The sequence below is a fragment of the Lagopus muta genome, chromosome 5 (genome assembly GCF_023343835.1).
Source record: "Lagopus muta isolate bLagMut1 chromosome 5, bLagMut1 primary, whole genome shotgun sequence".
In the NCBI taxonomy this organism is placed as follows: domain Eukaryota; kingdom Metazoa; phylum Chordata; class Aves; order Galliformes; family Phasianidae; genus Lagopus; species Lagopus muta.
Window position 1 is genome coordinate 5,066,123 of NC_064437.1, and position 26,059 is coordinate 5,092,181.

Below are 26,059 nucleotides of genomic sequence, written 5' to 3' on the forward strand. Positions count from 1 at the left end.
GATCACTCTGATTCCAAGATCAAGTGAAATAGTGCTGACTCACTCCCTGACTGTCAGAGGTTTGCTCTCACAAGGCAGTAGATGCCTACCAGCTACACACCTCGCCTGACTGAATATCCAGCCTTCATCCAGTTTAGAGAGAGTGAGTCTGCCACATCAAAAGTCATTTTAGCTTGCATGCTAAAACAAATGAAGAGGTGCACCCTTTGGCAGTGTTCTGTTCTATCCACTGATGCTGTTCTATTCGATGATGCTGTACCAGTTGTGATCTTGGATAAAGAAAGATTTTTTCCTATTTGATATTCAGCAGTTTTGTTTATATATTGTTATGTGTAGTAAAGATGCTCTGCAGAGCTATAGAGTGTCAGTGTAATTTGAGGGCAGGAGTGGCAGCAGCTTAGCAGCTATCCCACTGCTTAATTTAAAGCACTTTTTTGTTCTGAATTACCCAGCCTTTTTAATGGTACCTTCTTTTCCTATGCCTGAGTTCTGCTGCGGTACCTGTACAATTTTTGAGGTATAAATTAGCAAGTGATATGATTAACACAGATTCTTCCAGTAGCAGAAGCTTGCATACGTAAGAAACATGTTACGTAATCCAGATGGTATGCTGCTGAAGTGTGGTGAACATTCACAGTGAAGAAGTGTGCAGGACATCTGTCTGGTTGCAAGTGTAACCAAGCATGTGAGTTTGTACAGGCAGATAACCAGTTTTTTCAAACTCTCTTCACTGCTGTACTGTCGTTTGCATAAGGTCGTTCTTGGGTGATGGAGGATTACATAGGATTAATTTACCTGTGGGTAACAGGGGAGCTTTGCCTCCTCTGAATAAATTCTAAGGCAGTGCAGGATTTTAGCACAATTTGCAGCTGTAATGAGGTTCCGTATCCCAACACTTCCCTCTGCCCTCCAGTCCCTGAGGACCATTTTTGCTCTTTAGTTGGAAGGCCTTAGCCTGAAAAGTTAACGCAGATTATATTAAATGATTTGTGCCAAAGGAAAAACTAACTCAACCTGATGCTCAACAGATTACTCAATTTTAAAAGATTAACTCTGTGAGGGAAAAGTGGCAGATTTATGATAGCACATAATGATATATGATTATGTTACTATAATGAGCTAAATAACTACAAACCACAAGAGGAAAGTTTAGCAGCTCATTACTGTGGCAGAAACAAATGCATAGACAGAACAAGTTTTGAACCACTTAAATAAATTGACTTTATTCCTTAAGAGAACCATATTTCCTTTTGAATGAATTGCTGCTTTCTAAGCGTTATGTCGTAGGTTTTGAAAAAGCAATAATTTTCCACTTTGGCCAAATGTTGAAGTATTATTATAAATTCATAATGGAATTGGTCATTCAAAAATCAATTTTGATTAGCAGCCTTTGAAATCATTTGCTCTGTAACCTGTATTTAGCTCTGCTTGCTTTAAGTCTTTTTTTGCCTCTGAGTTCATTAACAACACATTTTTCTAATGGATTCCTCAGAGATTTGTGAGCTTTGAATTTCTGCTGAAAAAGGAATGCTATGTAAGTTTAGCTGCAGAAGTAGACGCCTGTATAGAAGTATATAGATACTGTGGATCTGCAGTTTTCACAAGACAGCACTGCATTGAGCTGGTAGCAGAAATACTGATAATGAAAGAGTAATAAGGTGCAATGTTTATGTGTTTAAGTCTGGTTGTGGTAAGATCACACGGAAATCAGCATATGCTGAAATAATTTGGCAGGCAGTAGAATCCTGTAGTTAGTTACACCTGACAAGCTTTTTCCTCAGAAATTGTATGCAATCTGAAGAACTTATTTGTACATCCATGGGAATGACATAAGATGGCACGTAATGAACATATTCCAATCATCTGTTCATCACATCGTTCATTTTAAAGCTGCTTAAAGTTTTAAGGTTGTGCCTTACAGAAGCAGCTGGTGCGCTGTGTGAAGTGGCAAACTGCAGTTTTTGTGTCACAAGTTATTTCAAAGCAGAATTTTAGCTACACGTTATGCGTGGAATTCACTTTATTCCTGTATTAACTGTTATATTTCTACCTGTACTGTACATAAAACATGTAATAGCGTTCATTTAAACTGACAGGAGCTCAGAAAATGTGATTTGAATCAAACAAAGTGAAGGGAAACCTGAAATCCATGTGGAAAAAAAATATTAGTGAAGCGCTTGCCAAATTGGTGCTCCTCTCTGCTCTCCTGGCAGGAGCAGTGCTGTTTACACCAGACAAGCCTTCTTGCTTACTTCATATTTTAACCACTGGAGAGAGTTTGTAAGAACTTGTAAAAAATGTTCCGTGCTTAATTTTCGCTAGCCAACTATTTGTGGTTGCTAATTGAACCACGAGTTATGAGATTTTAATTGTATGTCAGGTCCTCATATTTCTGTGATAGGTGCATGGGAGGTAAGCCAGGCAGAAGTAAAGCATTTCAGAAAACCGAAAGGAACTGAAACAAAATGGGGTTTGGAAAACAAGGCTTACAAAGAAGCAACTGAGGGAACTGGGGCTGTTCAGTCTGGAGAAGGGGAGGCTGAAGAGTGACCTCGTCCTTCTCTGCAAGTATCTGAAAGGTGGTTGCAGGGAGAGCTAGAGAATCACAGAATGCTTTTTTCAGAAGAGATTTCAGTCTCTTTTCTCAGGTGACAAGGCAGGTGGGTAAGTAGTGGAATGGGCTGCCCAGGGAGGTGGTGGAGTCACCATCACTGGCAATATTTAAGAGATGCGTGAACGTAGCACTAAGGGGCATGGTTTAGGGATGGGACAAAGTAGGTCAGGTTGATGGTTGGACTTGGCACCATTAAAGGTCCTTTCCAACCCAAAGATTCTATGATTGTACAATGAAATGGAATGAACCGAAAGCATCGTTAATACTGAATGTTTAAAAAATATATAAATGCAGTAAAGTTCTGTCTTGTACTGTATATCCAAAGTAAACATTGTATTGTCTGCAAGCATCAATTTCATGTCCTGTGGTTGTGTAAAATTCACAAAACCTTATCTGGCAAGAGCACCAGTTGTTACAAAAGCCCTTGTGGTTGCTTTGGCTCACATGGCCTTTCGATCTCATCTAATTACTTTGGTGTTTGGAAATACAGCCTTTAAACAAGCTGGGAATTTTCCCTTTTTGTTAGTGTAAAAGTTACACAAGGCTCAAATCCTCTGGAGCAGTCTGACTGGCCTTTTGAATAATACCAGGCTACTGGAGGCCATCAGCATCCTCCTACCAAAAGAAACTGACTGTTCTGCTGAAGCAGCAGGTGGGAGAATAGAAAGAGTAGTAAAACTCATGAAGAAAATCTTACTGACATTGCAACTCCCTGATCCTGCATTACTGCAACCTGGAGGTATGCATAGGTTCGATCACTCCAAGACTGACTTCCACCTTCCAGGACAGTGCGGTGCTCAAGGGCTGCTGCTTCTGGCCCTCTGTTACACCAGTCCTGCTGACCCTGTAACAGACCCATCTGGGACAGGGGGAAAGACCAAACCTATAGGGCCAGCTGGAAGCCTGGTGCTCAGTGCCCAGGGGCTGCTGCTTCAGGCTCTCTGTAATGCCAGCCCTGCTGACCCTGTAGTGGACCCATCCAGTTCTGTAAGGAAGGCCAATCCACCCAGGCTGGTTGGCGGTCTAGCACTCAGTGTCAACCAGCAGCTGTTCCTCAGGAAGGACCAGTTTTTTGTCCCTGTCCTCATCCAAGTCATGGTAACTGGAACGGCCAGGTCCCTTTCTAGTGAATAGAGATGTGGACGTAATGATGGACAGGAAGAGAATCAGGCTGTGTTTCATCCTGTTCTGTCTCAAGGAACAATCTAAACACACAAAGCAGCAGTCAATCAGAGCAGAGCTCGCAGAGCTCCAGCAATAACAGGACAGATCAACTGCCCCACATGTCTGCACTGGGAGGGGCTGCCAATGTGACTGTACATAGTGGTGTACACCCCGCTCTGGTGTCACAGAGCCTATCCTCGGGGAACCAGCCATAGTATTCCCAGCGAGCCCCAGTGCACTCTCAGGACCCTTGGACTGCCTTCTAAAGTGCTTCCAGAGCTCCTCTGTGTGCCCCAGTGTGTCCTTCAGCATTTACAGAACCTCCCAGTGTGCTCTCGAGCACACAGCATTCTCAAATTCCTTTATCAAAATGGAAAGCACGGCTGTGTATTTTTGCTATTCACATTTAGCCAATGTATCAAAATCCATGGAGTTATTTGCCATCACTTGAGCTGGCACTGAACTGCCTCCCATTGCCTGGTCTCAGGCCAGCTGGGTTCTCAGTGCACCAGTGGTCAGTGTTAGGTTGGTGCTGAGGGGCTGGGCTGGGCCACTGGGCAGAGCAGAGCTGCCACCCTGGTGACACAGGGCAGTGTGAGCTGTGCTGGGCCACATGTGGCCCGCAGGCTGTGGGTTGGACATGCTGCTCTTAGCTGAACACAGAATCTTCTCCTGATGTCCATGTGGAGTCAGACCTGCATCTCCAGTGCCATTCTGCTTGCAGACTGTGGCCCTCTGTGTTCAAAAAGAGTTTTCATTTGAAATAAGAGTAATCTGGGAAAGGAGAAGTTTAAGGTACTCTTAAAAGAAGTTGGAGTAAACAGTGCTTTCTCCAGCAGTGCATAAAGCACGCTGAATGGGATAAGACTTTACTGTGCTATAAAGACAGCATTTAAATATTACATGATTGTACTAAAAGTAATTCATTATAAAATCCTTCCCGAAGGAGTTACTATCCTGGACCTGATCCAGTGAAGTACTCACTATTAGCTTTGAACACAAGTGGGTTGTGGAGTTCATTCATCCAGTCTCTTCTGTTGCCTGAAAGGAAGCACATCCTTGACATTTTTGCTAGATTGGGATCACAGTCCACAGGGACTGAGTCTGACATAGCTTTTATATTATTACGCCTTCTAGAATAGTGTGATCATTTTTTCCATAGTTAAAACTGAGGAACTGAAAAAAACCACAATAGTAATGAAATACTGTGACAGAAATGGAGTGAAAACCATTGCAGTAGTGTTAAAATGTGTATGCAATATCTGTTTTCAGGTTACCAAGGCAGCTTTCACTCAATACAAAACTGTTTCCACTATGGAGACTGCTACAGAACAATGGACCAGTCTGTCACCAGTGATGTGCTAACAGGGGAATCCCATTGCTTTAATCCTCTGAGGCATAATGGCTATCACATACTCAGTGCACCTTTAGCTTCAACAGGTAATTTATTCTGCCTATAAAAAATTATCTGTATGATATTTTTAGCAGGATGGGAAATAACATATTTTGAAGTCAGTATTATTACAAAAATATGTTTGCACTTGAAACTCAGTCACTGAAATTCATCTGGATCTATAAAAATCCCACAAGGAAAGCAGTTTTTTTCTTTAGTTCTATATTGGTCTAACAGGCAGGTTTTCCTTTAGTTATGCTGGATGTCAGAGAGAACACAAACCTTCAGGAGACCTGACACATTTACTGTGTGGGCTATTCATTGTACATGTCTTCACATGTGCTCAGGCAGGTTTTTCTGATCAGACTGTAGTTGAGAACATAGTCAGCAAGATTCAGGAGAAAGGAGCAGCAGCAGGAACTTCCTGTCTGTCTAAGGATAAACGGATGGCTTTGCTTTACAACACTGATATTTACAAAATTGAAAGACACTGCTTTGAGAAATTCCACTAAAAGTATTTGGTAGTTCCTTTTCATTTGGAAGCTCTTTTCCATTTGTGTACTGCACATTCATTGCAGCTGTATTTCCCTGTTCAGCGGCGGATTTGCATGGAGTAAAATTCTCTGTGAGTTACAGTATTTAGAAGACTATGATATTTCAATCAGTACTTAGTTTTGCATTTTTCTTTTTAAACTATAATAAGAATTAATAGAATTACTGAAATCAAACGGAGTATTGTCAGAGCTATGAAATACCATCATTTACTCCATTCTTTACTTACATGTCACTCAACAAATTTTTCTTCATGTTTGCATTCAGAGAGCATCTCAGCTAGGGACAATACTGAAAACATATGTTTAAATGCTCTTTGAAATGGGGCCTGAGTCAGACCACAAAATTAGAGCTGACTTTCCTGTTTGTTTTGTATTAAAGGAGTCTCTGTTCAGAGAGTGCATGCATTTGTCTCGTGTTCCTTACTAGAAAGTGTATGCATCAGTGATTAACACAAGGGAAAAGTTGAAGATGAAGTTTCAACTTCAACTTTGAATTCTTTTGTGTTAGTCATAAGTTTGATGTTACTAAAACAGTTTCTTCATATTAACGTCAAATTTCAAGTTCATATTGACAGACTGCAATATTTAAAGAACAGACTAAATAAACTTTCCAAAAGAAATTGTAGGAGCAAAGAATAATACTGTGGCAAGTCACCAACTTCAACAACAGTTGATTTTTATGTCTGGGGCTAAACTATTATGAAACGTTTCTCTGTAATATTTTTATTTTTATACTGGTTACTGAGGTATGCAAATACTTAGAGACTGAAGCATAAATGTGGATGAAATGATATTTATATATCTATTATACAAACGTATACAAATCTTGGCTCATCTTTTTGTGTATAAAATAGAACCATTCAGGTTTGCAAGATTCATCAAGGCTAGCTATTAATTTTTTTCAGCCTTTTATAGCACCGTTAATATTAAATGAGTTCTCATCTCACAGGAATGCCAAATGTGACTGGCAAACAGCTGTTCCATGAATTACATTAACAGTCAATAAATTTTTATTTTCAGTTCAGGACTTTGGGTAGTTTATTCTATCTGGAATCTAATAACGATCCCTCAGGTGTATGCTTATCTTGGGTTTTGTCCATCTGTGGTTGTGTGTTCACCCTGTATACAGACTCATCAAATACAAATTAGCCTATCATAAACACAAATCTTATCAAAATTCTGATCACTCCACTTGGGATGATACATAGCACAGCACAGATAAGCAGGCTGGATTCATCTTTCAGGGACGTAGGCCGTATGCCGCATGCCAGAATTCTACGGACGTCAGAATTTGACCCGTGAACTACCTCTTAATTAGTGTGTGGTAGGAAAATGCATAAATGTAAATAAGTAGAGAATTTTGCCTCTAATAATAAAACCAGTATAAGATAGTAAAACGCCTTAGATTCTAAGGACTGAGCTGACATTTCTTTCTGAAATAAGGATTGGCTGTTCAGGACTCCAGGCTCTGTCATTACCAGGTGCCACACAGCCTGAAGGCCTCACTTAAAGCCTGGTGCAGTTAGATTCAGCCACATCTGGGTACACGGTGCTTGTGGTGTTAAGCAGCCTGAAAGGATAAGAAACACGAAACAGAACAAACATCCTTATTTTATAGAAGGGAAACTGGGGCACAAAAAAACTAAGTTGTTTCTTAATGTCTCCTCTATCGGGCTGAGAATGGAGCCAGGCCCCAGTGCCTTAACCGTGAGGGTCAGCCATCCACACGTTGACTTGCAATTCACATGAGTGAGATTAGTAAGACATTTTCTCCATCAGGCAGTTAGTTCATGGGCATGTTCTTAGCAGGAAGAAGGATCTTGCTCCATATGTTGCCTCAGCTGACTTAATGCTACTAGTGGTTATTTAAATTTTGATAGGCGGGCTCTTGATTCGGAGGGTCAGACCCCTCTGTTGAAGGTCATCCAGACACTATCTTCAAACCTCAACCCAAAGCAGGTGATAAGGTAAAACACAATATGCAGGTAACATAAAGGAGTCAATATTTCATGCAATGGTTGGGGGCAGTTAAGGCTTGATGATTGGGAGATGATTGGAGAAGAAGGCTTAGGAGGCTGTCCAGGCCCTCAGCAGATAGTGCCATGGGGTATTAGGAGGAACTGCACAGCAATGCAAGAAGTGTGGACCCAGGGTCAGATGCTGAAGGGAGAAGGACAGGGTAAGGGGTGAACACAGTCAACATGAAGTAAGGAAAGTTGCAAGTTCAACTCAGACAGGTGAGCAACAAGCAGCATGGTGAGCCTGGGTGGGCTAAGAATGAGACATGGTGCACAGCCCCTTCTGCACATCCCATAGCCTAACTCGCCCCAGACACTTGTCTATACAGACCTCACCTCTGCAGTATGTGGAGATCCAACAAATGTGGGATCCAAATTTCTCTAAGATCTAAAGAGCAGCTGGGAGACAGATGGAATATTTTCCAAAAGGAAAAACACACAAAACAAGAGGACAACATCACTTTTAGTACACATTTAGTAGGATCCTTGCCCGTTCATTGTTTTGCCATCCTATTCTGATAATAACTGTAAAGTCTCAAGGGAGTCGTATTGATACTTGTACTGCCCTTGAACATGAGTAGCTTTCTGCAGAAATGAATGGGAGCCTCATACACTATGACACAAGTGCCCATGGAGATTAGTTTGTGTATCTCCTGGGTAAGGCTTTGATGGTAAATCCTATTGTCTTTTCATTAACGCTGTACTGCATTCAAACTTTGCTTCCTGCCTTATATGTACTGGTCCTAAATCATGTCCATACAACTTGTCACGCTTTCAGGCTATGATGCAGTCTCTGAAGCACAGTGTGTATCTGAAGACATGGTCTCCAATGGAACCGATGAGAATGGATTTTTCCAAAATGGCGCCTTTGATCACTGCTTGAATCACATTCCTCCCATCTATACAGATACCTAAGAGCAGTGTTGACCTTACTTCCTTTACTATACCTATAACTGCGTATGTAATAACAAAGGTGTTCAAGTACTTTTATTTAGTCTGTATCCCTATACGTGCTCATTTAAATAAACACCTCACATTTACCAAACCATTTTATACACAAATAGCCTGTGTAAGATAATATTGGAACCTGTTCCTTGGCTGTGGCACTTTGAAATTCATGCTTTAAGGGAATGAGGAGCATTTCAAGCCGCTTGTTTTGTAAGTTCTCTTGATAAAGTGTAAATGTAAGTTATATAATAAACTTGTAAAGAGGGTTTTTTTCCCTGAAAAGTATGTTTCCATTTGAGAATGTCACTCCCTTTAATCAGTTTTTTTCTTAAATCACTGGTCAATTCTTCTCTTTTTTTTTAATAACTAAAAGGATTCTTTTTTTAATCCCTGACCTCATGTATATAAAATTTTCATTTGCTCAGCTTGTTTTATATGTTCAATTTTACAAGAAAGCATTAAAAACTGGAAACAAGTGTACTGTCATTTCTTAAAATCATCGGTTTGCCTGGTGAGTCCTGATGAACTAAACACAGCTACACTGTGTTCACTCCCAACTTGTGGCAGCACAGGTGTGTTTAAAGCGAGCTCCTGGAAATGTCCCTGGTTTGTTTGGGAGAAGCATAAGAGAGGCCAGCAGTTTGGGTTAAACGAAGACTTGCCGTATCACTGGGAAACTATTAAAGTTAGCATCACCTTTCTGCTTGTACTACAAATGCAAACAGTGACAATAAAGTCCCTAGCTGGCTTTGGCAGTGTCCACCTGTGACTGACTGTGCCTCCTGCCCCCTGTGCTGTAGGACATGGCCTTGACCACAGGGCAGAGCTCTTGCGAAAAGATTTTTATTTGTTTTCCAGCTGGTCCCTGATAGAAGTCTGTGAAGAGGACACCATACTGACACCAGAAGTCCTTCCCACACTACTGTGCCTTCAGCAGGAACAGAGGTGCCACATGAGGAGCATGGCAGCCTGTGGTGGCTGCCCCGTGCCCACTTGGGCTACTTGAAATGCTCCTGATGCCCAAGACATTCCTCACCACCACACAAATCTTCACAAGCATCACGACTAAGGGCACCTAGATGGAGCATCACTCGATTTCTGGCAAAAAAAAAAAAAAAACAAAAAAAACCTTCATTTACAGCTCATAGTTACCTGAGTTATCATAGGGCACCTTTGGAAAGCTCACACTGGGTCAGAACTGCCCAGTGACTGCAGATGTTGCTTTCCTCTTCTGCTCTCCTCTCTGTTACCAGGATCTGCTTGGCAGCCTCATGCTCATACAATGTTTTCAATGCTTATCTTGTGCCAGGCACGCTAGTGCCAAAACCCAACTCTTCGTTCTCAGCCTTGTAAGCCAATTAGCTGCTCCCCAGAGGAACAGCCTAAAATAAGAAGCAGCTGCTAGGAGATTTCTTGTCTCCACGAAGGACTGTCAGAAAAAATATCAGGCACCTGGCTTCAGCAAAGTAGCAAATTCCAAAGGAAAAAAAAGTCCTTAATTCAGTGGCACGCTAGGAAAATACTGCATTTTGCATAACCAGAATCCCCTGAGCAGACCCCAAACTAAATGGAGTGAAGTGGCATTAATAGGTCCACAGCGCCATGCTTTTCCTTAAAGTCACAAAGTTATACAACCATAACAGATACATACACTTGTAAAGCACAATTTGATGGTAACGTGTGAACCTGGCAGCCAAAGTATTGGGGAAAACACAGTATCTGAATAAGCCCAGAGGTCTCCAATGGTCCATCCACTCCATGTGTTTATGTTGGTTGATGAGAAACTCAATATGAGCTAGCAGCCTGGGGTTCTGCTCCTACATGAGTATCAAGCACCCTGGTGCTGCTGTGCTTCTCCTCAGCCACACATGCCTCTGTAACCCTGGATGCCATTTTACAACAGCATTTTTAGCACCAAGGCCAATTTGGGCTAACCAGCAAGCCTACATGGATGCATTTTACTTGTTTCTCTGCGCCTGTTAGTCTACAGGCTGTACAGGTTGCACCCTGTCAGTGTACATGAATATGCCTCTGTACCCAATCTAGCTTTCTGTTCTCAAGAAATCTGAGTGAAATTTGAGTGAAACTCAGACATTCAGGAAGTTTTAGTTACTAGAGGTGCATAGGGGAACCTTTTATGAACAGTTCCTCAAAATCTCGAGCTCTGCAGGACTGCAGACCCAGCTAGAAACCCATTAATTGTGGCTGCCTGCCCGCCCCTCCCTGGCAGCTCTGAGTCACCGTTCCTCTCCTACAATTACATTTTAAAAGGCTCCAAATTATACTTCAAGCTTTTGATTGCTGCCACATTTGGTTTTCTGTCTTTTTCCTTATCTACTCAGATGTATCAGATTCTTTTGTCTCAGATGTAAGTCGTCCAAACTTAAGCAAGGAGGCAGGTAGCTCATTAACTGCCCACCAATAAAAACTCAGGAGCTTTTGAAGGAGAACTTAGAAAAATCATAACCAGAGCCCAGAAAAGCTGTATTGGCTGAGACAACAAATCAAAATAATGCCTGTTTTCCAGTTAGTTGCAGACGTTAAAGGACCTTAAAAAAAATGATTAATCTTATTTCCTAAAAATTAAATATATACTTCTAAAAATGACATTTTAAAGTTAAAAATACAAACCAAACAAATCTAAACATATTTGATCAATTAGAAAAATATTTATGTCCCAACATCCAGGCTGTTCAAAACCACACAATGATTCACAAAGGTTTGGGGAACTTAAAGCATAGCAGCTGTAGTGATGATTTAATTCCAGAATCTGTGTGAATAGAGTTTTTTGTAAATTAAAAGGTAGATTCAGAGAACTGCAAAGGCACTCATCTGAGTCTGCATGGTTTGGAAAGTTATCCACAATAAAACCATTAAAATATAGAACAGCACGAGCTAATGGTTACTCGTGAGTTTGTGTGCTTCATTATTTCCTTTCATTACATTAAGTAGGGAAGCATCTCATGTAAGCTTTTCCTGAAGACATAAAGAGACCTTTCAATTCAATTTATTGCTTGGCAAGTTCCTGGTTGTGGTGCTGTAAAACCCCACCAACTAATACATATAATAACTGGAGTTAGGCTTCATAATAGTAGAAAATTATTACTCTGCGGAATTAAAATAGAACTGTGGGTTCCAGTTGACTGTCGGATACTTTTTCAATCTAGGCAACAGAATTCAAATAACAAATTACAGCACTAATTTATAAATAGCCACAAATCATTTCCCCAGTGAGCGAAAAGCCCATTTACTCTGTGCATACTCTCTCCATGTGCACAGTATGCTTTAGGAATGACTGAATTAAGATGACCTACAGTGGCCAATCAAGCTGGGAGAAAGAAAATGAATTTCAAGTTGATACTGAAGCAGCTAAAGCACTTTCTTCCACTTTCCACCAGCTGGGAAGCAAGCCAACTGTTCTGCAGGACTGCTAATTTTTTAATATAACCAAGCTCAAGCTTTTCACTGTATAGAAAACCAAAGTACTTACTCTTTTCCCTTTTACTAGATGCAGTACTTCAGAAGCTACAGAAGCAATCTTCCTTTCAGTGCTACAGAGGTGCCTGTGCAAGTGAGCCTATGAGATGTACAGATGTGGTGCATCACAACAAAGTAACACTATTTACACTGGAATTGTGGTGTGGTAACACAACGCAGGAATTTGTGAGAGCAAAGCTTCAGGCCTGCAGTATGAAAGTTGAAGCCTGTGGCAGGTATCAACTACACCCCCATGGAAAGGAAAGCGAGTACCCTTTCAAATCATATTTTCTAGTTACATCAGCAGCAGGGACAGCTGTTGCTTGTGGAAAGGCTTTCTTGCTTCTTAGACTGTCCTTTCAACTGGGTAACTGGTAAAGGTCCAACAAAACAAATTCCAGAGCACAGTAAGAGCACCAGTTTAATACTGCAATAGATGTCAGTTATGCAAGCAGAGTGGGGGGAAAAAAAAAAGGTTCTTAAAACAACAACCAAGTATGTGAAAGCAAACAGCAACTGTAAATTGAATTTAAATTGCCTAAGAGTAAAATATTTCAATGTTTTCTGTTCTGATCTTATTAAAACCTATGTAAGTGCGGTTCAGTCCTCCAGTAACGCATTTATTTCAATTTAGAAGATCAGCGCAACAGAAGACGTGAAAAATATCCAGTCTGTATCATTTGATTCACTGACAGTTAAAAGCCACTGGAGCACACCCTCCTGAGAAAAGCCCTTCCATCTGCAGTGCCACCAAAAGCTCCTCTCAGCTTAAATTTCAAAGCAAGCTGCAAACTCAAGATCTTAAGTCATTTGGAAGTCAGCAGAATAAGAGCTGCAGACCTCTACATTGTCAAAGCTTCACAAATAGTTTGCATACATTGGCTTCGTGGGCTTTCAGCTGCTTACAGCTGCAAAACAGGTCAAACCATGGCAGGCAGTTTTCTTTAAAGTGTCTAAACCATAGGAATTCCCAGTCTAGCTAAAGCTCTAATGAAACTGAGCTTTCTAGCTGATTTCCACTCAGATGAAAAGAAGTTTGTCCATTCCTTTGGCAAAAGATTTTTGTAGTGGTGCTAAAGCCAGAAAAAAGTCAAATAACTCTTCTGCACTAACAGATTTTCTGGCTGGAGCCAGTACCTCTCACTCAAACTCAAATGAGTCAACTTTAAAAATGTATTTCTGGCTCTGAGTTATATAGCAGTTCCCTTCAATTAATCAAGGACACCAATAAAAGCATGATGTTAATTTTTAAACTTTTACTTCTATTGGCCTGCTTGATTTCAAAGTGTTTTTCCTTTCCCCCTGGGAGAGGCTGTATCTCTGTCCCATCAAACCGTGCCTTGGTGGAGAGCAGCAGACCAGGACTTGCCACTGGGCACAGGGATGATCCAGAGACAAGGGAGGACATGAGGAGACCCTGGATGGGGATAAGGCTAGGAAAGGAATGGATTACGCTGCTTTACTGGAGGATCAACCCCACCTCTCAGCTTTTCCTCAGTTCAGGAGGACACCGTAACACCCGTCTCCCAGCAGCATCAGCAGCAAGAGGAGCCCCAGAGCAGCATTTCTCCTCCCAGCATCTGATCGCAGTATGAGGTCCAGACACAGGATCCAGGATTTTCCTCTTAAATAAGGGATGGCTTTACTTTACCCTGCCCCAGACATCCAGAAGTTACACTTCAGCTTCCTCTCAGGCACTAGGAATGGAAATGTGCCTCCAAAGTGGGAGTCAGTCCATCCCAGGAAGGTGCCAAGGAGTCCAAAGATGGATATTAAAATCCAGACAACATAAATTCTGAGTAGGGTATCTTCCATAAAAAAAAAGAAAGCTGAGACTGTGGTCTGCCAGTGTCCTACATCCTTTCTCATGCATGCAGCACTCCGCTCCAAAACAGAGCACAGTCCCAAACAGTGACCTGCATCACTTCTCTGAGCAAAACTGGGTAACTGTGGTGCCAAGAGAAACCCCTCTGAACACAAATTTGCACTGAGTATAACCCAAAGCCACATGAATTTTTAGGCAGAGGGATAGGCTTTTTAAAGATGTCTGAACACTTAAAAAATGAAGAACGGGTCTGAATTGCTTTAATTTCATCTCTAGGATTTTGTTTCCTTCTGAAAATCCTCTGAGGTGCCTATTTGCATCTTTTGGCACATTCTGCAAATCGAGGCTATATTGCATAATAAGTTTTATTTCCTATCTCTTTGGGTCAAGAACCACACATTTGCCTGAGGAATTATCTATGGCACTGAAATTTGCTAGACTATAGATACAGCTTAATCTGGGAACAGGCACTGGAAACTGCCATGAAAGCAGTGTACAGAACACAGTGATTCTAGTCACACCAGATACCTGATACAGTTGGCAAAAAGGCAAAGCTAAACAAATGCAGGTTTACATTTTACTATTTAAAGAATAAAATATTCAACTTGAGTTCCATTAACACCTGTCAGGATTTTGGTACGTACTCAAATCCACATTTCTAATTTTATTGCTAAATAATCCCAAACTTGGCAGTTGGAAGGTAAAATAAAATACCCATGCTAAACATCTGAAGCAAATTGTAGCTCTCTGGAAGAGCCCTTCTGCTGTATAAATGAAGGTCATATGTATAAATGATTGGAAGCTTAAGGAAATATGTCTTCTGCTTTTCTAAATTGATAACACACACATATTGCATTAATATTCCCACATCAATTACTGGACATGTTCCTCGCTGTAAGAAAAATGGTAATTTTTTTAAAATAATCCCTTGAAATAAAATTCTTACACTAATACAATTAACTCTTGCCATGCAGAAAGAAAAGGGTTGATTTAATAAGCTGCATCCCAGACAAGCAGTTCGTTCAGTCCCTGGGGGTGATACAACCTGAGCAAAGCATGGTTTTGAGGAGTCCAGTCCTCCTCCCCTACTAAGGATGTGCCAGAGGTGATAGGACCTAGTGAGGACATGTCGGGAGGAAACAACCTAAAAATGCAGGGTTTGGTGTTACAGCAGAGGAAGGCAAACTGATGGCAAACTTAGCAAGGAGCTCTGCTTATTCATTAACTGCAAAATAAACCCAGCATACGTGGCAGAAGGCTTCCTAATTGCATTCCGTCCATAAGGGGCAGCTCATGCCTGGCAGTGGGCACAGAGTGAGGCCTCACAGCAACACTGACCCCCAAATGTCCAGGCTTATGTGACAGCTGACAGTGGGTGCAGGGCACACTGGACTGACCACTGAAGTCATGGGAGGGTCAGGGAAACCACCGCTGGCAATCATCACCTCCTTGGCTGCCACTGAGTCACTCTTGCCAGAAAGAACTTATTCCTAGGGCTCATAAAAATACTTCTGAAACACATTTTTTCCCTCTTCAAAGTGCCCCAGATTTCACTAAATGCCAAGTATTTTCCATCAAAGTTCCCAGGCTAAAATACACACTGAGCCATCTATAGGGTCTTCCTATATATGGCTATTGTATCTGGCCCAGTGTGCAGCCAGGCTTCTCCATTTCAGGTGGAGATGGTCTTGGCACAGATAGGAGAGCCCAGCTCCGGTCTCTGCACAGGAGGATGGCAGCAGTTTCAAGTTTATCATGGCTGACGTTGAGCACAGCAAGCAGAAAAAGGCAAACATTTTGATCTTTACTTTAGTTTTACATTGTATTATTTTTGACAGATTCCTTTATTTTCTGCTTTCTATTAGCTGATATAAAAGGACAGTTATTTCCATTGACAAACATTTTGCATACTTCCTTTTTATCAAGCATCAGCATGTCCGTTTGTAGTTAGTTTTGCAAGACTAGCCACAAATGCTGCAGTGAATGTGCATGTGTGCGTATCACAAGGCTCAGAGAAAAGCTTCTGCCTGCCCCCTGAGCATCCCCTTCCCTGCACATTTCCAGTTGCTAGTCCCTGACTTTTCTGATGTCTGTCTTTCCGCACAAGAGGGAGCTCAGGCTCTGGAATAATGGTATGAAAATGTCCTGCCCAGGCCCTGCTACTCTGCTGCTTCAAAAATGCCTCTCTCTTGTCCAAGGTTAGGCTTACAAGGATCCTTTTTCTGTTTAAAATTCATTCAAAGGTTACATTAGAGGTGAAACCCTGACAAGATGGCTTGCAAGGCTGCCTGCACTTGGACCGACAGCCATGGAGGAAAAAAACAAAAAAAAGCCAGTATAAAAGCAAAGTGCTGAGCAGCAAATGCTGGTTTCAGAGGAAGATATTTGGTAGCTGCAGTATTTTTGACCCTTCTCTGCATGGAAGCTTGTTCCATACATTCACTACATGGGTGTTCATGGACAGTTTGTGACCTCCAGCCCACACATACTTACATGGGCAGATCAGTGTGTCAATACACACATGCATGTGTATGTACTATCCCATAGACCCAGCTTTACATTTCATATTATTGCTTTTCCTCCCAACCTCTAGCAGTGTTCACTGCAAGACCAGACTATTTTTCTACAAGATTTTTTTCACTCTGTCCTGGTGTTAACAGAGGACTGCATTAGCACACCTCGGATTTCTGTGCTCATCCCACTATTAACAACATTCCAAAGGGATTCCTCTGAGTAACACCTTGCCTGTTCAGCTCTTCCTCCAGAACAGCCCAGGAGGCCCCACACAGCCACCACACAGCTGGGGGGCTAGAAAATAAGTTATTACAACAGCCAAAGGCAGTGCGTTTACGTCAAGAACACTTCAGCACCCTGCGAACGGTGTAGGTTTAAATCCCAAACAGAGACTTCATATCCTTGAGCTCCCTCTGCTGCTCCCATTCTTATTTACATACATAAAAACAAAGCACCCGGAGTCACAGCAATGCCAGTAGTATTTCTGCAAGGCTCCTGAGACTCCAATCTGTCAGGGAAATGGACCCAAGGGATCCCAAATGCAGCCCAGAGTGAGTGACCCTCGCACACAGAATGGGCAGCACTGACAAACGGCCGCAGCCGTGCAGCCCCAGCTCCTGCAGAGCTCTCAGGATCAGGCTGCAATGGCTGGGCATCCCACAGGGGCTGCTGGACAAAGAGGTACATTGCTTGCAGAGGCAGATCAGTTCCCTCTGATTCACTATAAACATCAAATAGTTCTTGAATGGTTATTCTCACACACATATATATGTATTTAAAATACAAATAATTTTAAAAGACAGGGATTTTCTGTGACCAGCAACCCCAAAAGAATTTTGTGTTTGTCTAAGCCTAAAGTTAAGAAGTTGTATTGGCTGCGCTGGGAGGCAGCTCTGCCAGGCACGGTAACTACAACAGCCACTTCCCAGTCTTGTGTGCAATCTACTACAGACTGAATCAAATTGGAATAATTCAATGCAGTATTTACCCGTGACATAGTGTGAACAAAAATATTAAAAAAAGATTAAAAGATGACTGTGGAAAGCTAGCGTGCTCCTCACATAATTAAAACAAGTTGGTCACAGGCTCTTGCTTGCCTGCTGGCACAGAGGTTCCAGGCAGGTCTGCAGGCTGGGAACAACAGCCCTGCTCTGGGACAGCTCTGCTAGAGCCAGTAAGGGCTACCAGGAGTCACGTGGGGAGAGATTCAGGTCCTGGGCATCTCTCTGCCTTGCCTTCCTTTGCATAATCCCAAGGAAGTTTGCAGTCTCAGCCTGCCTCAGTTTCCCTACATGTTAAACAGATTAACATGCTCTCTCCCAACTGTACAAAATGCTTTTATGTCCATGGATTAATGATCTAAAATTATCTCACTGCTATCCTGTTCAGCTCAGCTTTGTTTAATTAAGATTGTGATTATCCGTGAAAATGAATGCAAATTTGGTGTTGGCTAAAGGCTTCTTCCAGGCAATGATAAAAGCATGTCTTTAAAACTATCTATTTTGCTCACAATCTGTTGCAAATACTGTACTTAACTCAGTATGGCTTTCAAGTACCTGTTAGCAACACATAAAATCTGTAGCCATGCAGTGGATTCCCCGTAATCCTACTTTATTGTTTCTAAATATCATACACTATTTCTAAGAAACACCATATAATAAATGCAGAATATTTCATTGCAGCAGTGTCTCTGATGAGGGACTTACATTACACAGTGTCAAATACTAATCAATATAGATAAGCTCTTCCGTTTGATGTCAGAAAAATAGTGGCTGAAAGGAGCTTTGAATAATTGTTTCCACATAAAACTAATACCTTACTTCCTTTCTCAGTTCCATGTTAAACATCCAGTAGATTCCAACTTAAGCATTTGAAAAAATCCAAAAGGTAGAATTCGTAGTTTCCCTAAACTTCAGAATACAAAAAACACATGTCAAAATCTAAATAGAAACCAACAGATGTTGAACATTTTGCCAAAGCACTTTTTATAGCTGTATAAAATCAAAATGTATTAAAAAGTAAAGCTCACTCCACAAATATAAACATATATATTATATATATACATATATATATATTTTTTTTCCCCGTTCTGAGTTACTTTCTCCGCTTCCAAAGTGAAATTTCAGGTTAATCTTTAGTTAAGCTGGCTGATTGCATGTGATAAAGCAGCTGCCTGATGAAGTTCAGCTCGCAACTGAAGTTTCAGCATACCCCCAACCAAGAGGTCCCTGATCATACGCCCAGCATTCTGCAGTGGAGCCCAGGCCTGCTTTTATTACTTCCATCAGTAATCCGTGCTGGCCATCCCCAGTACCACCTGTACATGGCATGCACTATCCCTGGAACCTGCCCTTGCAGACCCAGGCCCGGGTAGACCCACAACATGGCCACACAAACTACATTTTTGTTTACTTACTGATGCAATGAAAGTCAAAGGAAAAATGGCAAATTCAGGCTCATGCTGAAAACATCAGTATTTTCTATTATGGCCGAGAGTATTTTGAACACTGAATATCTGAATCCTTAAACAAGGATTATACAGCTGCTTCTCAGCAGCCACCTTTCTGTACTCTGTAAGTGACAAAGCCTATTGCATTGGCCACTTTTTGCTTTTCCACAGATGGAAATTCATATGCTGGCAATATCAACAGATATCAGTGATGGAGTTCAAGCGCTTCTTGAAACACAGCTACCACCTCTCTGCCATGAAAGACACTAACTTTCATTCATTCAAAGGTGCTGCAGCATGCAAGAAGTGATGGATCTGCAGCAGACAGTCATTTGCTTCTGCTGCTTAATTCCTCTATGCTAATAAGCATTTTCCCCATCTTGTAAGCTGACTCTGAGCTGACTGCATTGAGTAACAAAGAGGCAGTGCCAAGCATTTCCCTTCTAACCATTATCCTGGGACAGCCGCAGTCAACATTTGCACTGGAATTCAGTATTACAGCAAGAATGAAAAAGACCCTGGAACCCAGGGAACAAACTGGCTTAACTGAAGAAACGCCCCCAATCCATACACTGCTTTAAAACAGCTTTTCCCTCTGATCCCCTGCATGCCCAGTCCTCCCATTAAAACTTGTTTTAAAGTCAGCCCAAGTGGGACACAGAAGTTCAGCAGCTCCTACTTTTCCCTTGAAATCCTTAGCAAAGTAGTTCATTTTTCAGAGTCTGGCAGAGCAGAGATGAGAACAAACACAGGGGCAAATTATTTTTAGCGAGGGAAGTAATGAAGATTGGAAAGGTACCTAACTGCACATGTGCAGTTCCGTATTTATGCTCCTTTTTGTAACATCTGAAAGTTATGCCTGGCACACGTATCTTAAAATTAAATGCCACATCACTTCTCCAGAAGAAACCATAATGGTCTTTTGTAAATAATTTTATCTACTGTTCAGCATTTTACTAGTCTTGCTATGTTATACTATAGCATTTATTGTTTTACAAGTGTTAGCGTTCTCTGGTGGGAAATGCTGTAAAAACATAGAAACTTAAATAATTTTTTCATCTACTGAATTTATAACAAACATGGGACTCAACAGACAGTTACTCAAGCTGTAAGCCATTTGGTTTCTGTCAGGGGAAATGCTGGCTAATCAGGACAGCCTGCTGTTCTACACTGACTAAAATAGGGAAAACGTAGACAAAGTTAAGTCTCTTTTGCTCTATATATGGGATTTTACAGCTAATGCAGCTTAGCAGACTGCCCAGCACTCCCCCAAACCTCCCAGCTGATCTGTTAGGAATCATGTCTCAAAAGAACAAGGCTGACAATCCTGGACAGAAGCATTTCTTAGCTTCAGGGGGTTGCTCCAATGGTGCCCACAAGATGTGTTTAGAGAAGGCTATCCTGCTCTGCCCAAAGTGTCGGTGTTTTAAGCTCCAGATCAGCAGAAAGCAAAGATCTTTGAAGAGTCAACAAACCTTGGACCAAAATCCAAACAATGCCATTTGTGCAGAATGGGTTTCTTATTGCTTTGAAGTTTCGCTGTGCAAAAGGACAGCATCACAGAAAACAGACCAAAAATCTCAGAGCCCACCTCTGCCAGAATGCAGCGCAGGTACCTAAAGATGCCATTGTACTTGGAAGTCAATAACCACCAGCAGAACATTTTTATTGATAGAAGCTCTTTTCCCCACTGGATACTGTCATGAATGCAGGTGATCAGCCTCTCTCAGGGACAAGGAATGGAAGAGCAAGGAGCTGGATGGGGGTTGCTCCCAGCCCCAGGTCTTGGTGTGCAAAAACTGGCAGATGGGGCACAAGGACTCAGACTGCGTGCCTGAGCCTCAGCCCTGGGCAAGGATTCATTCTTAGCCTGGTACTTGGAAAAAGTTTCATTCCTAGTCACTGTGCTGCCATAGGACACTAACCTCCCCCCCTAGCAGTGCATGTTTGCCAACGTTTCATCAACTTCCTATCTGAAATAGAAACTGCCATTTTGTCACCTCTCCCAGTATTGTTAATTGATTACAAACACTGATGTATCTGCCTGGCTGTGGTACTCATTACTAAGAATTTCAGATCTGCTTTTCAACTGCCTGCTTATGCCTATTTTATTAAATTTAGGGCTGATTTCAGGGTATTATTTGTGAAATCACATTTTCCAGTTCACTTTTGGATATTCTGTTAATGAAAAACACTCAGCATTCATGGCGTGCACCACAGCGATTATGCTGTACAACATATGACATTTAATTAACATTCACTGTGCTTAATGCTGAAGTGGCTCCTACCTGAAGGAGAAGCAGCATTCCTATGGCACAGCACTCTTGGTGGGAAAAAGCATCCTCCTCTACTGCAGTGGATTTGTGTGGGCTGAAATGAAAAATGGGCAGCACTTGCAGAGATCGCTTTTCCTTGTGTCAATCATTATTACTTATAAAACCAGCAATTATTAGTAATGTAACAAATATTTTAAAAAAAATTTAAAACTTTCCTGGTGGACCTAGGAGGGGTTTTGTCACTCTCCTCATGCCGTGAGCAGGAGCTATGGGTCACTGGTCCTGGAAACACTGAGCAATGCCAGTTTTATTGGCTTTGGATGGAAGCTGGTCTGCAAGGCAGCACTGCAGAATTGCAAGGCTCCATGCCCTACTGATAACCCATTTTTTCTTACTCACTACACAGTAACTAAGGAAAACACATAGCTGCTCACTAAAGCTTCAGTAGTATCGGTACGATGATTTAGTTATCTGTGGCATTAAAAGTCTTCAATAGTTATGTGTTAAGGTTTATTTCTCTAGATGCATACATGCTCTCTCAGACTTCACCCACTCTCTCTGGATTACTCAGTCATCCTTTTAAATAATCATTTAAAAATAAACAAGCTTTAAGCGTTAATTAAAACAGCGCTTTCTGCAAAGCAGACAGCCATCATGAATGAAACCCAGCAGCCACAAGGGTTTATTCTTTTCAAACTCCACCTCTCCTTCCCAAATAATGGCTTTACATGGAAAGAAAAAGACACGTGGATGACACCTCTCATGGCTCACTGCAGCACAGAGCCTGCTCTCCAGCACACTAAGCCTTTTGCACGTTTGTGCTAATGAGAAACATGGAGTAATTACCTCCCAAACTATCGGCACCTGTCAGCAACAACAACAAAAAAAACAACCAACAAACCTGAAATCTTCTTGTTCAGCCTGGTTCATCTGTAGTCATGCACCTAAATATAATCTAAAGCAAATTCTGAATTTACCAGGTCATCTCCTGGTAAGAGACAACAATGACATTGGGGGTGCGGAGGTCTCTAGAGAGGTAACACAAGAGTTAATTAAAAGAGAGACTGGGAAAAAAGGATTACACAGGCCAAGGCCAGGAAGTGATAAGTGGAAGTGTACGGTGTTTAGCTAGTAGCTTTCTTAATGAGTATATTATTAGACAACATTTCAACACAACTTAGTAACAGCTATACATCTGAAACTGTCCTCAAAGCAATTGTTTCAAGTCTAACAAGTACTAATTTAAGAAGGCCAAAATAATCACACATAAAGGTTTTCAGAAATTAATAAAAATTGCATATTTTGCAGCTGTGAAAATTTCTCCTCATTGAATGGTCTTTGAAATAGAAATACAGTGCAACTATTTGGAAATATTGGTGGCAGACTGTGTTCCTTCAAACAGAAAACAAAAGCAACAACTTGAATAAGGTGGGAAATGCATACAACAAAATCCCAAAGTTAATTAAGCTTTCTTTAACACTGGCTTCACAAACTATCTTAGCAATAATCACTAGATTAAGTAAAGCCTTACAAGTGCTAAAACTGGAAGGCAAGGAAATAAAAAAGCAAGGGAAGACAGTTTACATCCTCCAGGCAGAGCTGCATTCTGGCAGATTAAACTGTAGTGAAAACAGCCTGTCAATTAATTAGTGCTTTTATTATTTTAACTGACGTTATGCTGCCCAGTGACCTTTTGTTGAACATTACGTACTGAATAAAGCTATAAATACCTCTAGAAGTTCTACTTAACAAGATTAAAGCTGAATAACACAATGTGTAATTGACTCTGCAGGCTGGGGCTCAGCATCTCAAAGTTGCACAAGAGGCAGTTTCCAGTTACGCACAGACGTCATCAGCACCTTTGCAGAACAGTCAGCAAATGATACTATCAGCAATATGTAACACAGCCACAGCTTTTGCCCCTAGCAGCAAGTTTTTTGTATATATGAGAAGTGATGCAACTGTAGATGCAATTTCCAGTAGCACAAACTGGATGGGTAAGGAGGGGCTCCTGGTGGCTCACCTATAAGTTGTTCCCCAATGCTCCTCGAATTGCAAACAAGTAGGAAAAAAAGTTAAGTGAACCTGCTGAGTTACAGTGAACCTGCTGCTTTGCAGTTTGTGAAGTGAAGCCCTGGTGGTCACAATTTTGTTAAAGACCTAAACAAAAGTGAAGCATCGCCATGAAAACGTGATGGGCAGATTCAGCAGGAGTGGGAGACGCTGGAGGCGCCATCCCAGAAAAGAGCTGCTCTCTGCAGGCAGGAAGGAGACACTGGGGAAGCTCAAAGCGAGCCATCCTGATAGAGAAAGATGAGTAATAAAGTAAACTGGAGCAACTGGAGGGAGCCAGAGAAGTGGAAACGTAGGATCTGAGTGAGAAAAGGGTCCAAAAACTGAAGGCAAAGGAATTGACACCAAGCCATGTTGTGCAGTGCTTTAAATACAAGAGTCAGCTTAACATCAAGAAAGATACAGCCACAAAACGGGCATCTGAAGAGCCATCTGGAACAACTGATCCCTGTTTCATTGTAAAGTCAGCCTGCAACAGAAGGCTGTGATCTAAGATTTTGTATTTTAAAGTTTCTTCAGTCACAAGCCAAGCTTTCTTATGTTTGTTTAATACATGCACAAAACACATCCAACACCACAACCCTCCAGAAAAATAAAGAAAAAAAAGACAGGTTCTGCAGGGGATTTTTCAGAATATGACACTCTCCCTCTGTTAGTGTTGAACTAATTCCCAGTTTGATGCTGGGGAAATTGAGCTGCTGGAAAGACAAACTTTCATATAAATAATACAACCAAAACCTTGACCATTTATTATTCAGAGATTACCTCATGATACTTGAAAAGAAAAAAAGAAGTATTTTAATCCTATGGTCTTGGCCAACTTGCATTCTTCCTCACCAAAAGCTTCAATAAAAGTGATTTCTCATCAGCTGTTGGATGTGTCAGCAGGGGGAGCAGCCAGCAAGGCTGGCAGTGACGCTCACCTCCCCACGGCTGCTGGCAATTTGCCCCGGGCTCAGCAGTTTTGTGCCACTGAAGTGAAATGAATCAGCTGCTTTCAAAACAGGATAAACCAGGCCTAAGGCTGCACAGTTACGAGCAACTTCAGCACAGTCACCAGGTGATGAAAGTGCTGATAACAAGCTGAGAATGGAAAAAGGATAGGAAAAGAAAGTTTATCTAGAATCCAAAGAAACCTCTCAATACTGGAGGTTAATTGCTGGCATCCCAGATCTCCCTGAAATAAGCAGTTCAGAAGTAATGCTGGTGCAAAGATTAGGAGAGCAGGGACAAAAAACACAAGCCCCATTCTCTCCTGGGATGCTGTGATAAGCCTGGGGAAAAGGTGAAGAAAGAGATAGAGCTGCCTTGAAGAGTGAAAAGTCAAAAGGGGTCAATCCAAAGCACGAGGAAACGTAGCATCAATTCTCTGATCAAGGCTGGCAACAGGTAAAGTGCCAAAACCACCAAAAAGAGCGAGTGAAATATTGTTCATTAAAAATATTAAACTGGTGAATGACACCAAGAAAGCCTTACCTCCTTCTTCCCAAAGACAGTGGTCCATAAAACTACATACAGAACAAAATCTAGGCTGGCAATAAGCAGTGTTTCCTCTCAGCATCCCGTGCTGAGCGCTGCTGAAGATTCCTCTCCTGCTGCTTTGGGGATAACCACGTCCATCGGTGAAGTTCCTTGCTTCCTCCTTACTGCAACTCACAGCCCTGGTGTTGCTGTGGACCACCCCAGTGCCCAAGGCACGGCCCAGTGTCCATTTCTGATGTCTGCACGGAGCCCAAGCTAAGGAGCATTGTACCTTTCCCTCTGAATTTCCCAAGTGCAGAGCATGACCATCTAAGAGGGGTTTGGCGAATAAAGACTGGGCTGTCCACACTGAAGGTCAGAAACACAAAGAAACTTCAGCAGCTGCAGTAAATTCAGTATCTGTGCCCTACTTTATTCACTGTCTGGGCACAGTTGTTACACAAGCAGACAATCAAGAGCAAACAGACCATTCACAGCTGTGAAGGGTCTCAGTTACTTTCCAGGTCTTCCCAGTGTGCAAATGCTTGCATTACAGAATATTTAATTACAGTGTTTTGGCCAGAACCAGGTTTTTCCTTTCATCCAAGCAAAAAAATAACAGAGTAATTAAAAAAAAAAAAAAAGTAATGAAAACTCAGTAAAAAAATTCCTTAAGCCAAAGGTCCACATTCAGTCTGGATTTCAAACAGCATATGTCAAGGAAGACTCCTGCTCGCTATCATTTAGCAGGTTGTTAAAAAGCTTCAAAAATGAAATAAAATTTAATGAGAGTTAAGAGGGTTTTTTTTTCTCCTTTCATCTGAATTTTTACTTATCTTTTCTAATCAGAGCAGATACGAGAGCTCAAACCAAAGAGAACGTAGTAATTTAGAGCATTCCACCCTGTGGCTTAGGAAGTGATTTTGTGCACAGAGCTGTGGTGGCTTCAGCAGAACAATTTGCACAGCAAGTATCAGCAGGTGGCAGAATTCAGTCCCAAACATTGATTCCACGTCCAGGTAGCTGCTTTGCAGGAAAATCTTTGGAGGAATTGTGACTGATATTTCAGTATGCCAGACTGAGCACATCGAAAGGCAGTGAAGAAAGCCTTCTTTCATAGCCCTGAAAGGTGCTGAAAAGATGATGGTACAATTTAAACCATTATTACAAAATATATCCAGCACTGTGCAGATAATCATGTGAATTTACTTTTGCTGTCAAAAGCTTGTTTTTAAAATAAGCCTTGACTGAGGACAGCATGTAAAATAACATTTTAGAACACTTTTCATAAAA

The 26,059-nt window shown here is 41.6% G+C and overlaps 1 protein-coding gene and 1 long non-coding RNA gene across 4 annotated transcripts in view; one reads left to right on the forward strand and one right to left on the reverse strand.

Annotated features, from left to right (window-relative positions):
• Positions 1 to 9,300, forward strand: part of GLIS1 (GLIS family zinc finger 1) — a 177,679-nt gene extending 168,379 nt beyond the window's left edge. For all 3 annotated transcript variants that reach the window (XM_048946035.1, XM_048946033.1, XM_048946034.1), the window contains 2 exons: positions 5,051 to 5,218; positions 8,522 to 9,300. In XM_048946035.1, coding sequence (XP_048801992.1) covers positions 5,051 to 5,218; positions 8,522 to 8,658 — 305 coding nt within the window. In that variant the 3' untranslated portion in view covers positions 8,659 to 9,300. The remainder of the gene's footprint in view (positions 1 to 5,050; positions 5,219 to 8,521) is intronic.
• Positions 9,301 to 9,391: 91 nt separating this feature from the next.
• LOC125693788 (uncharacterized) lies at positions 9,392 to 25,155 on the reverse strand. Its single transcript, XR_007377248.1, has 3 exons — positions 24,782 to 25,155; positions 21,245 to 21,326; positions 9,392 to 9,789 (listed from the first exon to the last, which is right to left on the reverse strand). It is a non-coding gene; the product is annotated as an uncharacterized LOC125693788 (long non-coding RNA).
• Positions 25,156 to 26,059: the final 904 nt, after the last annotated feature.